The sequence below is a fragment of the Dendropsophus ebraccatus genome, chromosome 9 (genome assembly GCF_027789765.1).
Source record: "Dendropsophus ebraccatus isolate aDenEbr1 chromosome 9, aDenEbr1.pat, whole genome shotgun sequence".
NCBI lineage: Eukaryota > Metazoa > Chordata > Amphibia > Anura > Hylidae > Dendropsophus > Dendropsophus ebraccatus.
In genome coordinates this window covers 46,677,721-46,691,864 of record NC_091462.1, presented here as the reverse complement: position 1 = coordinate 46,691,864, position 14,144 = coordinate 46,677,721, and the positions used below count along the sequence as shown (strand labels likewise).

At 39.7% G+C, this 14,144-nt stretch overlaps 1 protein-coding gene across 1 annotated transcript in view; it reads left to right on the top strand.

Moving 5' to 3' along the window:
* The window catches only part of SPAG16 (sperm associated antigen 16), a 666,429-nt gene that overhangs the window by 397,333 nt on the left and 254,952 nt on the right, over positions 1–14,144 (top strand). The window contains exon 13 of the mRNA XM_069983207.1: positions 6,872–6,998. Within this exon, the coding sequence (XP_069839308.1) occupies positions 6,872–6,998 (127 nt within the window). The remainder of the gene's footprint in view (positions 1–6,871; positions 6,999–14,144) is intronic.

The following is a 14,144-nucleotide window of genomic DNA, read 5'->3' as shown; positions in this document are numbered from 1 at the left end:
CCATCTACTTTTTTACACTTTGCCTTTTTCTCTTCCTTTTTGTCACTATAAATTGTCTCCTGTAATAATGAATTAACCATTTCGCTACTGAGGATGGAAAGAGAGTTTCCGAAACGCGTCTAGCATAGCACAATTTGGGGGACAACTATCCCCATCATACATCCATCTAATCTACTCTAACTGCGATCCTAGTACGACTCTGCTGGGAGTCTTTCTACGTCCAAGATAACCAATCAGATCACGTGCGGGTATCACATGCTGTGGCCACGGCACGGCGTCCAACAGATCACACGCTGAGGATTACTCCATCTGGTTGCTTCACTCTCATGGACTAGACTCTGTGAACATTAGCTGTTTATCCGGACGGATAGCATAATGAACTGTGAGTAAGATCGGCATTCACAATACCAGCCTATGATCGCAGCCATTCACTTTGGGACATTTATGTTTTTTCTTATTTATTTTTTGTATTATATATTTATTGCTTGTGATTTTATTAATTGTTTATAAACTGTGTATCTAGTACCTACAATCATTGCAGTCTCCTCCATGCCCTTTTTCTTTTTCTATTTCCCTTAAGTGTAAACAGGTGTACACTCTGGAGTATAGACTCTGATAGTAGGCAGTTACAAGTTGGTGGGACGTTTTCTTTTCTTTTATATTCTAAATGTACCCAAAGAATCAAAGGCCTAGCTGTGGTGGGATGTGCCCAAAGGTCCTTTTCCACGCAATAGAATAGCATTATCTATTATGATAACTAACAACTTATGATAATGTTAGCTTATCACCTATCCACAGTGTCTATTTGGTGGGGGTCTGAGCCTCTGGGACCTCCACAATCATAAAATCATGGGCTCTAGGTCCCCTGCTTGATTAGAGCCTTAGGCGAATATCTACGCTGCTGCTTTATTCAGACCCCATGGGAATGTGATGTATTGTGCTTAGCTACAGGATCTTTGTCAGTCCCAGAGAGTTTGAATGTGATGGCACTTAAACCATTGATTAAACACCCACTGATTAAACACTTTAAACCCATACAGTGAATAGATGATAAGTAGACATTGTAGCAAAACAGCTTAAACTACAGGTGGCTATAAACAACTGGTGGTAGTTTATCTCTCCGAGAACAAAGGGGTTTGGCAATGAAATCTCATCATGCCTGATCCCTATCTCCACTTACATTATCTATTGGTGGAGTCTTGGAAAGTCCCTATACTCTTTACTGGGGGCCAAACCCGCCCCCAGCATCATGTTTGGCAAACATCAGAATGCTATCTATGGGGACATTAAGATTCAACTAGTACAACCTTAGTGAGAGTGATTATTCCCTAGATTAGAAATTGGTGCTTAACTTTTACAGATCACTTTTTTACCTGTTCTTTTCCTAACTCACCAAAACACTTTAGATAACCGTAGTATGCTGATTCAATAATCATCTGTTAAATGATCTTTTTATAGACAGCCATACACATTTAGTCCATAATGACAATTAAAGTTGATCAAAATGGCCATACATGATGAATGACATTGAGCAACAGACGAACAGTCTTTCTGGGAATATTTGTTCTTTAAATATATTCCATAAACAAAAGATCTATTTGAATGAAGAATCTTTTGTCTGACTATTCTCCAACAATTTCTAACTAGGCTGACTTCTTTTTAGACGATAACAGACTGTCATTGGTTGGCTAAAACAATAATTTGTTCCTAAACTCAAGGAACTTTAGCAGCTAGCATGTACCATCTGAACGTACATATATATGAAAAATTAGCAATTTCTTGTTTGGTTGATATCAAAGTTAGACTAGGTCTATCAGTCTCCCCCCCCCCCCCCCATCCCCACCCCCGCCTTGTGTATCAAAGCACTCCACTAGTTCCAATGCATTCAAGTGACCATGTTAATGCAGTGTATCAGCCATGTCGTAAGACCTTTTGGGGGAATTTATTTGTTGTACACCTCAATACAGAATCAGCTATACTGGCTACTTTATTATTATCATCTGTCTAAAGTCTTAAAGGCCATAGACACATTTGAAAGACCTATACAGATTTATTTCCTTAAGTCTTTCCTGATATGTTATGCCTGACACCCTCCACCATTTTTCTAGCTCGTCTTTGAACCTGTTCTATTTTTATCAATATATTTTTGTAGGTGAGGTCTCCATAACAGGACAAAGTATTCCAGATGTGGTCTCACCAGAGCTCTATACAGCGGGATCACAATCTCCCTCTTCCTACTGGTTACACCTCTAGCTATACAGCCCAGCATACGATTTGCTTTTCCTACTGCCTGGTTGCACTGGTGACTCATTTTTAACCCCTTGCCTCCGCAGACTGTTTTGGCCTTAATGACCAGGGCCTATTTTTCAAATCTGACCTGTCTCTCTTTATGTAGTGATAACTCTGCGATGCTTTTAATTATCGCGGTTATTTTGAGATTGTTTTTTCGTGACATATTCCTCTTTATGTTTGTGGTATACTTTGGTTGATACACTCAGTAGTTTTTTTGTAAAAAAAAACACATTTGCGCAAAAATTTTAAAAATGTATATTTCTTTATCTTCAAAACTCTCTTTTCCTAAGAAAGATAGTCATGCCACATGAACTAATTATTACTGCAACATCTACAACATGTCTACTTTATGGTGACGTCATTTGGTGAACGTCCTTTTACTGGTTAGGATGTTAGCGGGCTTCGAAATTTTGCAGCTATTTTTTTAAATTTTCAGGAAAATTTCAAGTTCTGATTTCATTAGGGACCAGTTCAGTTCTGAAGTGGATTTGTGGGGCCTGTATGTTAGTTATCCTCATAAATCTCTCCACTGTAAAAACTGCACCCCATAAAGTATTCAACGTAACATTTCATAAGTTTATTAACCCTTAGGTGTTTCGCAGAAATTTAAACAAGTTGGAGGGGAAATTTTACATTTTAATTTTTTTGGCAGATATTCCATTTTAATCATTTTTTTTCCTCCTACACAGCAAATACTAACTGAAAAATACCACTCACTATTTATTCCCCTTATTCCAATGTTTCTAGAAATCCCTTATATGTGGCCGCAGTGCGTCACCTGACTCAACCACAGGCCGCAGACATGACAGAGACCTGGGGAATTTGGGGGCCTTTTTTTATTTCAGGTTTTTTTTTAGCCATTATACCATGTCACAGAGGCCTTGCGGTGCCAAAATATTTGTGTAAAACAAGTTGACGTTTCCATCTGTACCATACTGAGGGACATGTGACACCCTGATCATTTTTTTAATAAATTTTTTATGAGGTGGTACGAATAAAAAACACAATTTAGCAGCAGTTTTTCATCTTTTTTTGTACGCCGTTTACTATACGTTACATATGACATGTTATCGTTATTCGTCAGGTCGTTAAGATTACAGTGATATCTATATTATATAACTTTTGTTATAGTTTATGGCATTTATACTATATAAACTGTTTGTGTCTTGCATATTGTAAGAGTGGTAATATTTTAATTTTTTCACCAATGGAGTTATGTGAGGACTTTTTTTTGCGGCATAAGCTGACGCTTTTAGTGGTACACCTTTTGGGTACATGTGACTTTTTGATAGGTTTTTCCTTTATTTTTTAGGGGGCGGGATTAACAAAAAAATTGTCATTTTTGTTAGTTTTTTATTTATTTTTTTAATGGCATTAATCTGGTGGAATAATTAATTTAACGGGTTAATAGACGAGGTCATTACGGACGCGGCGATACCAAATATGTGTATCTTATTTATTGGGGATCATTTTTAAAGGAGGATGGGGAATGTGTATATTTATTTAATTTATAAATTTATTTTAATTATTTATTTATTATGTATTTATTTAATTTATTAATTGTAATTAATTATTTCTTTAATTATGTATGTATGTGTTTAGTGTTTCTTTTTTTTACTTTCACTTTTTCACATCTATAATGCATTAAAGCACATGATCAGTGCTGTAATGCATTATATATTGAATGATCTGTCAGTGTTAGGCTGGGTTCACACTATGTATATTTGAGGCTGTATTTGTGAGGCTGTATAGCAACCAAAACCAGGAGTGGATTGAAAACACAGAAAGGCTCTGTTCACACAATGTTGTAATCAAGTGGATGGCCGCCATTTAATGGCAAATATTTTCTGTTATCTTAATACAATGGCTTCTGTATTGAAATAATGGCCGTTATTTACCGTTATATGACGGCCATCCACTCAATTTCACCATTGTGTGGACAGAGCCTTTCTGTGTTTTCAATCCACTCCTGGTTTTGGTTGCTATGAGGACCTGACATGAGGACCAAATACAGCCTGAAATATACTGTGTGTGAACCCAGCCTAAGGGTGCGTTTAAACAGAAAGATTTATCTGACAGATTTTGGAAGCCAAAGCCAGGAATGGATTGGAAAAGAGGATAGATCCCAGTCTTTCCTTCATGACCTGATCCCTGCTTATAGTCTGTTCCTGGATTTGGCTTTGAAGATCTGTCAGATAAATCTGTCTGTGTAAATGCACCATTACACTGACAGATCATTCAAATGATCAGGTCCCTGCCTCAGTGCAGGGACCTGATCATTAGAAATCATAGCAACCCAGACGCACTGGGAAGCATCTGGGTTGCTTTGGATACCCTCCCGGAGTCGCGCGATTGCTCACGCGGCTCCGAGGGGGGGGGGGGGGAGAGAGTGCAGAGGGAGCCGGGGGAGCAGGGGGAGGGGGCAGCCGCATGGGGGGACTTGGCAGAAGGGCAGCCTGGGGGGAGCGTAGCAGCATGTGCCGCAGCTTCCTCCCAGGCACCCGATCGGCGGGGGGGAGCATATCTCCCCATAGACGAGGTCATTACGGACGCGGCGATACCAAATATGTGTATCTTGTTTATAGGGGATCATTTTTAAAGGGGGATGGGGAATGTGTATATTTATTTAATTTATATATAATTATTTATTTATTATGTATTTATTTAATTTATTAATTGTAATTAATTATTTCTTTAATTATGTATGTATGTATGTGTTTAGTGTTTCTTTTTTTTACTTTCACTTTTTCACATCTATAATGCATTAAAGCACATGATCAGTGCTGTAATGCATTATATATTGAATGATCTGTCAGTGTTAGGGTGCATTTACACAGAAAACGCCGGGGGAAGCACGGCTCCTTTCTGGGCAGTGGCAGCAGGAGGAGGCTGTGTGAGACAGCCTCCTCCCACTGCCAGATCTCACCTAGGGACAGAGGGGGGAGGCAGGGAAAGCATGACGTCCAGGGACGTCATGATGCTTTCTGACACTGCTTTTCATGACGTCCCTGGACGTCATATTGGGGGAAGGGGTTAAGGCTGTCAAAAATCACTACCCCTAAATCCTTCTCTTCTGAAGTCTTTGCTAATACAGAACTGCCAATATGATACCTAGAGGATTCCTCCTCCTAAAGTGCAGTAATTTACATTTGGAAACTTTGAACTGCAATTTCAATTGTTTTGACCACTTATCTAGTAAAGCTAGATAATTTTCCATATTACTGATACCTCCAGAAATATCAACCCTGTTGCACATGTTTGTGTCTCCAGCAAACAGTCAAACTTTACCTACCAAACCTTCTCCTGTGTCGCTTACATATTAAAAAAAATAGACAGAATAGACAGAACAGACCCTTGTGGCACACCACTTGTAACCAGTCTCTGCACAGAATACACTACATTAACAACAACCCTCTGATACAGTATCTAATCATACTTGAGTTTTCACTTAATAGTGTGGTGTGCTGCATCAGGGGTCAAATAGTGTTGTGAATCCTCCCTAACCATGAGAGAGCAGAAAATCAATAGTAGTAGGTAAATGGTAGGGAATATTTAATGAAGACTATATAGAAAGTTGCTTATTTTTACATTCAAGAAACAAATCAACACTAAGAAAAAAACTATAACAAAGGTGTCTATAGGCTTAAAATATTTTACAAGAGTACTAAATGCAATTTTAGTTTTATCCACAAATAATGTATTGAGAGACATTCAGGTAAAGACTCTGTAGGTGTATGAATATTCTTGTATTGTATCTTCCACATGGCATCTGTCAGGGTCTGTCACCACAATCCATTCACACGTTGGAACATATCTGGACCAGGCTCTTCCTGTTGTGGCAGCTAATTAATCTCACCCAATTCCTCCTGCAGCCCACTTGTCTATCCTTTGTGTCAATCACCATATGCCGGTGCTTTATGCACAGTGTCCTCTGGTTTCCTGTTTAGTCTGCCTGCTTTCCCTGTTGACATACAAGGGTGTGAGTTATAATTACATCTCATGGCTCTGCAGGAAATTCATCTGGGACGTGTTATTTAAAGCAGCAATATACGTTTCTTCACAGATTGAATGATAAGCAGCCCTGAGAGAGGGCAACCTGACTATTCGAAATCTGTCTTGCAGTGTGCACTAGCATAGTAATTACTTGATATATTGATTTGCAAACTAAGCGTATTAACTCCATGGTGTCTTTGTGTCTGTCTTATTAGATTTTAAGTTCTCTTGTCTATCCAAATGTTGCTCTTGTTTTTTTTTCTATTACTCTCCAAATGTTATTTTCTTCATGTTTTGAATACATTAAGATAATTATGGGAAATCCTGTACTATACTTAACATTTGGAACATTTCTTTTGTATTGTAATGCAAATTTTGGAAAGCAAATTAAATTGCTAGTTCTCAACAGCAACGTAAGACTATTTTCAGTGTTGAGTATTCATTGTTCTATGCGGTCTCTTCAAATATTAATGGACTGCTTACATTACCAAATTCACAGGGAAAAATATTCATGAAAAGTTTTCCCTACTTAACTTTCATGAGAGATAGTCATAAAATAACTGAATATTTCTGTTTCTGTTCACAGTGAAAGATGCAGGTACACCATGCGAGGCCATGTGGATTCTGTTAATAGCATTGAGTTCCTGCCATATTCCAACATTGTGCTCACAAGCTCCGCTGATAAGTCCTTGTCCCTGTGGGATGCTAGGATGGTAAGTCAGCCATACCTTATGTCTTTTAGGTTCCAAAACTCGACATGCAAGAACATGTTTTCAGCTGTGATTTGCCAAAATTGTCTAAAAATAACATGATCAACCTTCATCAGCACACCATCGATATAAATAATACGATGGAAAATCTTCTTTTTGTGATATATATATATATCAGTGCTAATCAGCCATAATTTTAAAACCACCTGTCTAATAGGCCACCTCAACAGATCTGACCTTTTGAGAAATTGACCTTTTAAGCAATATAGTTTATCCAGCAATGCGTTTCAGCCGACCCATTGTAAGGTGGCCTTTCTTAAGCTTGAGAAAGGCCACCTTACAATCGGTCGGCTGAAACACGTTGCATCATAAACTACATTGCTTGAATGTTACATTCTTGGTATTGATCTACGTGGATAAGTCCCCTAGTGGACTCCCATCTGTTGTGGATTACATCACAGCGCACCTGCGCCCTATCGTCACCTGGGTTACCTTTAGTCGAGCGATCCCGTGTGGATCCAATTCTACAGTTTCCTATACACCCCTGTGTTGGTGTTACCAGGAGGAGCTGCGGTACTGTTATCTACATGCTCATCATAGAGTTGTGCCTATACATTTGTACAACCCAACCAGGTGAGTGCTTTGACTGCATCACTCACTCCTGTTTGATATTTGCCCAACCTTACTACACCAGGAGGTGCCCCTTTCTTTTCTGTTTTTATTTTTCTTCCTATAGTACATCCTGGTGCCATCCAGATGATGATAACGAATATATGATTGAACAGATCAGGCCACCATCTTGGCTCCAGTGTGAATGTCCTTCTGCCGACTGTAAACATTTTTACAGCACTCTGACTGCACTGCTGTGTTGCATCAAACTGCTATGCACTTAGAGGGAGATTTATCAAACCGGTGTAAAGTAGAATTGTCTTAGTTGCCCCTAGAAACCAATCAAATTCCACCTTTAATTTTTCAAAGAATCTGTGAGGAATGAAAGGTGGAATCTTATTGGTTGCTAGGGGCAACTGAGACAATTCTACTTTACACCAGTTTGATAAATCTCCCCCTTAGTGTTTTGACACCTTTCCCTCCATCATAGCTAACTTTAAAGGGGTTATCAGGGTAACAAAAAACAATATTCTAAACGATCCCCCTTCCCAATACCACGCTTTGTCTAATATACATGTATAACCTATCTTGCACCCTTTCCCTGTTTTTTTTTTTCTCATTCTTATTCACTATCGATGTCTAAAATCCTCTACCCTGGGTCCACTCTGACCATGCTCACCTCCCTCTTCCTCCCTTTGTAGTCACAGGACATGTGATCTCCTCTCTGGGGTTATTTAGCTGTCTATTGACTTGGTAACCCGACCACCAGGAGCATCATCTTCATCATCTCCATGCACCTGTGCTGCTTCCATAGACTTACATATGTCCCTGAGCCTATGTTTCTGTTATATGAAAAGTTATAATTCTATCTCTGCTTGCTGTCAGTGAATGCAGGCATATGTACCTGTATTTGTGTCACAGCTCTGTATATTGTAAGTGTTATAGATGTTCTTAACCCCTTAAGGTCAAAGCCAATTTTCATTTTTGCACTTTTGCTTTTTAAACTTTATGTTTAAAAGTCCATAGCACTTGCATTTTTTCACCTGGAGACCCATATGAGCCCTTATTTTTTGGCGAAACCAATTGTAATTTGCAATGACAGGCATTATTTTTCCATAAAATATGCTGCGAAACCGGAAAAAAAAAATTTGCGCTGTCAAATGATTTCGGGGAGTTACGCCGTTCGCCCTATGGTAAAACTGACTTGTTATGCATGTTCCTCAAGATATTACGATTGCAACGATATGTAACATGTATAACTTTTATATTATCTGATGGCCTGTAAAAAATTCAAATCATTGTTAACAAATATATGTTCCTTAAAATCGCTCTATTCCCATGCATATAGCGCTTTTATTCTTGGGTCTATGGGGCTGTGTGAGGTGTAATTTTTTGCGCCATGATGCGTTCTTTCTATCTGTACCTTGATTGTGCATATACGACTTTTTGATCGCTTTTTATAAAATTTTCTGGATTTGATGCTACCAAAAATGCGCAATTTTGCACTTTGGAATTATTTTGCGCTGACGCCGTTTACCGTGCGAGATCGGGAATGGGATTAATTAATAGCTCGGGCAATTATGCGCACGGCGATACCAAATATGTTTATTTGTTTATTTATATTTGTAAAATGGGAAAAGGGGGGTGATTTGGACTTTTATTAGGGGAGGGGATTTTTTACTATAAAAAAAACATTTTTACTTTTTTTTTTAACTGTAACTAGAAGCCCCCCTGGGGGACTTATATATAGACAGCACTTATCTCTCATAGAGATCAATGCTGTGTATATACTGTACACAGCAAAGATCGATTACATCGGTCATAGATCGCGGGGGGGGGGGGGAGATCCGTCCCACTACCACCAGGGACTTGCGGCGTAGAGCCTCTAAATGCAGCTGTCAGGTTTGACAGCTGCATTTAGAGGCTTAATTAGCCGGCGCGGCAACGGGACCCGCACCGGCTAATAGAGGCACTGCCCGGCTGCACATATCAGCCGGGATCAGCGCCGTTCAGAGCGGTGTCCCGGCGAGACCCCTCTCTGAACACCCCCGTGGCACCATGACGTATCAGATACGTCATGGGTCGCTAAGGGGTTAAAGTCTGGATGAAACTAGAAATTTTCATTCACGCCAGCAAGCAGAGATCTAAACCTACACAACACCCCCACCCCTGGTAAACAGACACCTGTTATGCAGCACGTAGCTACATCATGTGAGCATTAGCTCTGCTAGATCATCAGTTAGTATAGAATACATATCGGGGTGATGTGATGAAAAATCGGTGAAAAAACAGTCCTGTGTTTACTGTGCAATAGTAATGCCAACAGTGGGCAGGAAAGAAAGCTACGCAAAGTACGCAAATAGACCAATCAGGGAAATGGATGATGGGAAATGTAGTTTTCTTTCTTTGTTATACAGTAGATTGGCTTTTGGAAAAACTTGTAACTCAGGGATGGCAGCCACTAGAAAGACAGGAGATGGCTCAAAATACTCAGGGGGACTTGGCGAATAAGACCAGCTGGCATTTAATTTTTTCGCTCTTAGGTGGATAACGTCTTTAATTTTTCTAGTAATTTGTGCTACAAAAATTCTTCAGTGAGATCAGACTAGGTGCACTCTGTTCACACTAACCAGTGCGTAATGAGTATCCATGATCCTGTTACTGGTTAACTGGTTGCCTTCCCTTGGACCACTTTTCGTACTAAGTGCTGCATATTGGGAACACGTCACAACATATTTTACTCTTTCTATTACTTTCATCACAGACTTATTTTCTTCATGTTTTTTCGCTGTGTGAAGATATGTTCCTTATATAAAGGTCAGCATATGGCAGCTGATTTATTCTACTGTAGACTGCAAGATGCAACATTCTGTTCATTGGATAACAGAAAGGCTGTACATCTGTGTTAGTTGTGGAAGATTTTCAGATCTGCTGTACGAATGTAAAAATAAATTAGTTTAATTATCCTAAATATTGTGACTAAGACAGTGTAAATTGTAAACCCTAGATTTTCTTAGTTTCAAAATTCAGGCCAATTGAGGCCATAAAGATTGAGAGCTGGACAAAACTTAACTCACCATGGTAAGTATAAAAGCATAGGTACAGGGTTGTGTATTCCGTGGCCAGAGGCCACCATCTTACCTTATTTTATCTTGAAACAGAAGCAGTCTGTTCTTTCTAGGCAGGGAAAGTACACAACAGCTGCCATTAGATACAAGGGATTTTTTTTCCCTTCAAATCAACTGTTGTCAGAAAGATATATATATATATATGTGTTCGGCTAATGACCTTACACCAACCTCTTCTATAATCAGAACCTCTCATTCCCGCCTCCAAGACTTCTCTCGTGCTGCACCAGTCCTTTGGAACTCCCTACCCAAAGAGCTTAGACTAATTTCCAACACCCCCAGTTTCAAGCGTGCCCTGAAGACTCATCTCTTCAGGTGCGCTTATAACATTTCCTAATCTCGTCTCCCTCTCTGCTATCCCTTCTGCATCCTCTCTATAACCTCTTTGTGCCATCTATACTGTACTTGCTACATCAGCTCAGAAAATGGCGTGCGACTCGCTCGCCCAATCACCTATAGGCTCTTTGAATGTACAATGACTGGAACATTGACAAATAAAGCACTTGTTGCCTCTCATGTCACTCCCAGTCATCCTAGTCTGTACGCTCTTGAGGGTAGGTCTCTAATTCTATATTTTAATTTATTCATTGTATAATTTAATATAAAGATAACCTGTAATGTATTTATATATTTAAATAAGCGCTGCGGAATCTGTTGGCACTATACAAATTATTATTATTATTATTATTATTATTATTATTATTATTATTATTATTATTATTTTATATACTTCTATTTAAAAATCTCCATACTTCCAGTATTTATTAGCCACTGTAGTCCTGCAGGAAGTGGTGTATTCTTTCCAGTCTGACACAGTGCTCTCTGCTGCCACCTCTGTATGTGACAGGAACTGTCCAGAGCAGTAGCAAATCCTTATAGAAAACCTTTCCTGCTTTAGACAGTTTCTGGGAGAATAAAACGTTATGACAAAAAAAAAAAGTCTTAAAGGCCATGAATGCCTTTGAAAGTAATTTTCTAATTTTGCTGTGCACTTATTATATAGGTCTTTCTGACATATGTTGTTTAGTTTCTGTTTTACCATATCTGCAGTGCCCTGTTATCAGTGAAGTCCATCAGAGAAGCTGTTGTCTGACAGATTTATTGTCAGCCTTTCTCTCCTTTTTCCGAGCCAACTTTTAGACTATGGTCACATATCGTCAAAATGACAGACATTTTTATTGGGTGGCGGTCATTTAGCAGCTGTTTTTAAAACAACGCCCATTGTTTTATAATAACAGTCAGTATTTGCCATTGACCGCCACCCAATAAAAACGGGCTTCATTTTGACAGCGTGTAAACATAGCCTTAGGCTAAATCCACATGTACTGTATCTACAGCAGATTCCACGCTCCACTTGCATCTGAGGCTTCCAGCGGAGGTCCTGCCCAGCCAATCCCTGACTGCGGCGGGGCCGTGTACTGTTTGGCTGAGTGGGACCTATGTGAAATTCGCTGCGGATACGGTATGTGTTAATCTAGCCTTTGGCAGATTTTTGACCAGATCAAAATTTAGCATTCATGTGACCATAGATCAACTTAGAACATAAGTGTCAAACTTAGGCCCTCCAACTACAATTCCCATCATGCCTGGACAGCCATTGCTAAAGCTTTGGCTGTCCAGGCATAATAGGAATTGTAGTTTTGCAACAGCTGTAAGGCCTGAGTTTGACACCCATGTCTTAGGGTCCATTTACACAGAAAGATTATCTGACAGATTATCTGCCAAAGCTTTGAAGCCCAAGGCAGGAATGGATTTGAAAAGACGAGAAATCTCAGGCTTTTCTTTATGACCTGATCTCTGTTTATAGTCTGTTCCTGGCTTTGGCTTCAAATTTTTGGCAGATAATCTGTCAGATAATCTTCCTGTGTAAATGGACCCTTAAAGTCCTATTCCATGGGCTGATGGGGGCCCGATCAATAATGTAAACGAGCGCCTATCTGTTAGATCAGCGCTCGTTTACTAGGCCTATTACGCGGCCCGATAATCATTAAGTGAGGGCTGCAGGGACATTGTTACCGATGTCCTTGCAGCCCTAAACACCATACTTTACCTAAACATGTTGCAGGTCTTCTCCTGCGCTCCGTCTTCCTCCTGGTCCCACATGCAGCAGCAGCTTCGATGCCTGTCTGAGCTGACAGACCGGTCAGCCAATCACTGACCGCGGCGGTCCTGGCCAGTGATTGGCTGAGTGATCTGTCAGCTAAGACAGGCCACACCGAAGCTGTTACTGCATGCGAGATTGGGAAGAAGAAGGAGCGCAGGAGAAGACCTGCAACATGCTTAGGTAAAGTATGGTGCTTGTGAAATGGTGGGTCGCCCACCTCGCATTGCTATTCCACGCAGTGATGCGTGGTTGGAGGCCGGTGATTTTAGGTTTGAACCTAAATAAACGATCAGCCGATGACACGATCATAGGTAGATCGTTGTCTATTTTCCGCGGAGCAATAATTGGCCAAATTGGGCTGATTTGGGCGATTATTACTCCGTGGAATAGGCTTCTTGGAAGAATAATCAGTAGAAGGTTGAAAGGCTGAGAAGAAACCCATTGGAGAACTAAGATTTAGTTTACTTCCATAGATTCTTCTGTAGTAGAATACGGTTGTGAAATATAGAATTCTGTGAAACCTTTCTGCTTCCCATTGTAAAACTGCAGATGTAATTATAATCCCATATCTAATTGCTATTAACCTACAATGTGCTATGCAAGAAGGACACAGTGCTGTACTTACTTTTGCTGTATCATTGAGGCTCTAAGTCTAAGTAATTGACCTAAAATACAATTGGGAAGGATCAAATTCTGAGATCACTCTTCTTTGTCTCTAATTACCATCCTTGTTTTAATTGCCTCGTTAATAGTTATCGAACTTGTGGCCAACTTTTTAATCAACCTTTCTAATTAGAAATTCTGTCTAGAACAAAAAAAAGCACCAGTGTTAGTAGGTGGAGGGTGCCATTGACCCGCACTGTGCCATTCAGCAGACGTTACCAATGAGAGTGCCATTCTATTCTTGTCCTGTTTGTAACAAGGCAGTGAAAAGTGCAGCATGAATTGAGGAAAGAGCGTTTGTCAGTGACGCTCTTCAGGTAATAGATGCAGATTAAGATGCAATAATTATAGTTGGCATTAAGAAATATCATGCATGATTGGATAGACGTAATGGCTTCAGTTGTGATATAGTGATTAAACATATGCTTTATTCTGGTCCAGTGAGTATTCTTTCTTCAAGCATATTCATCTATGCGTTCCTGACATCAGCCCACTCATGATTTAATTGATATTATTGTGGGATTGTGAAGGTAAATGGCGAATGTTGTGACTCATCATCTCAAGGGCTAAAAGTGGAATTATAGCGCTTCGCAGCATGCAGCTGGGTATGTTACTCCGCGGATGCGGTTCTGAAAATAATTATTT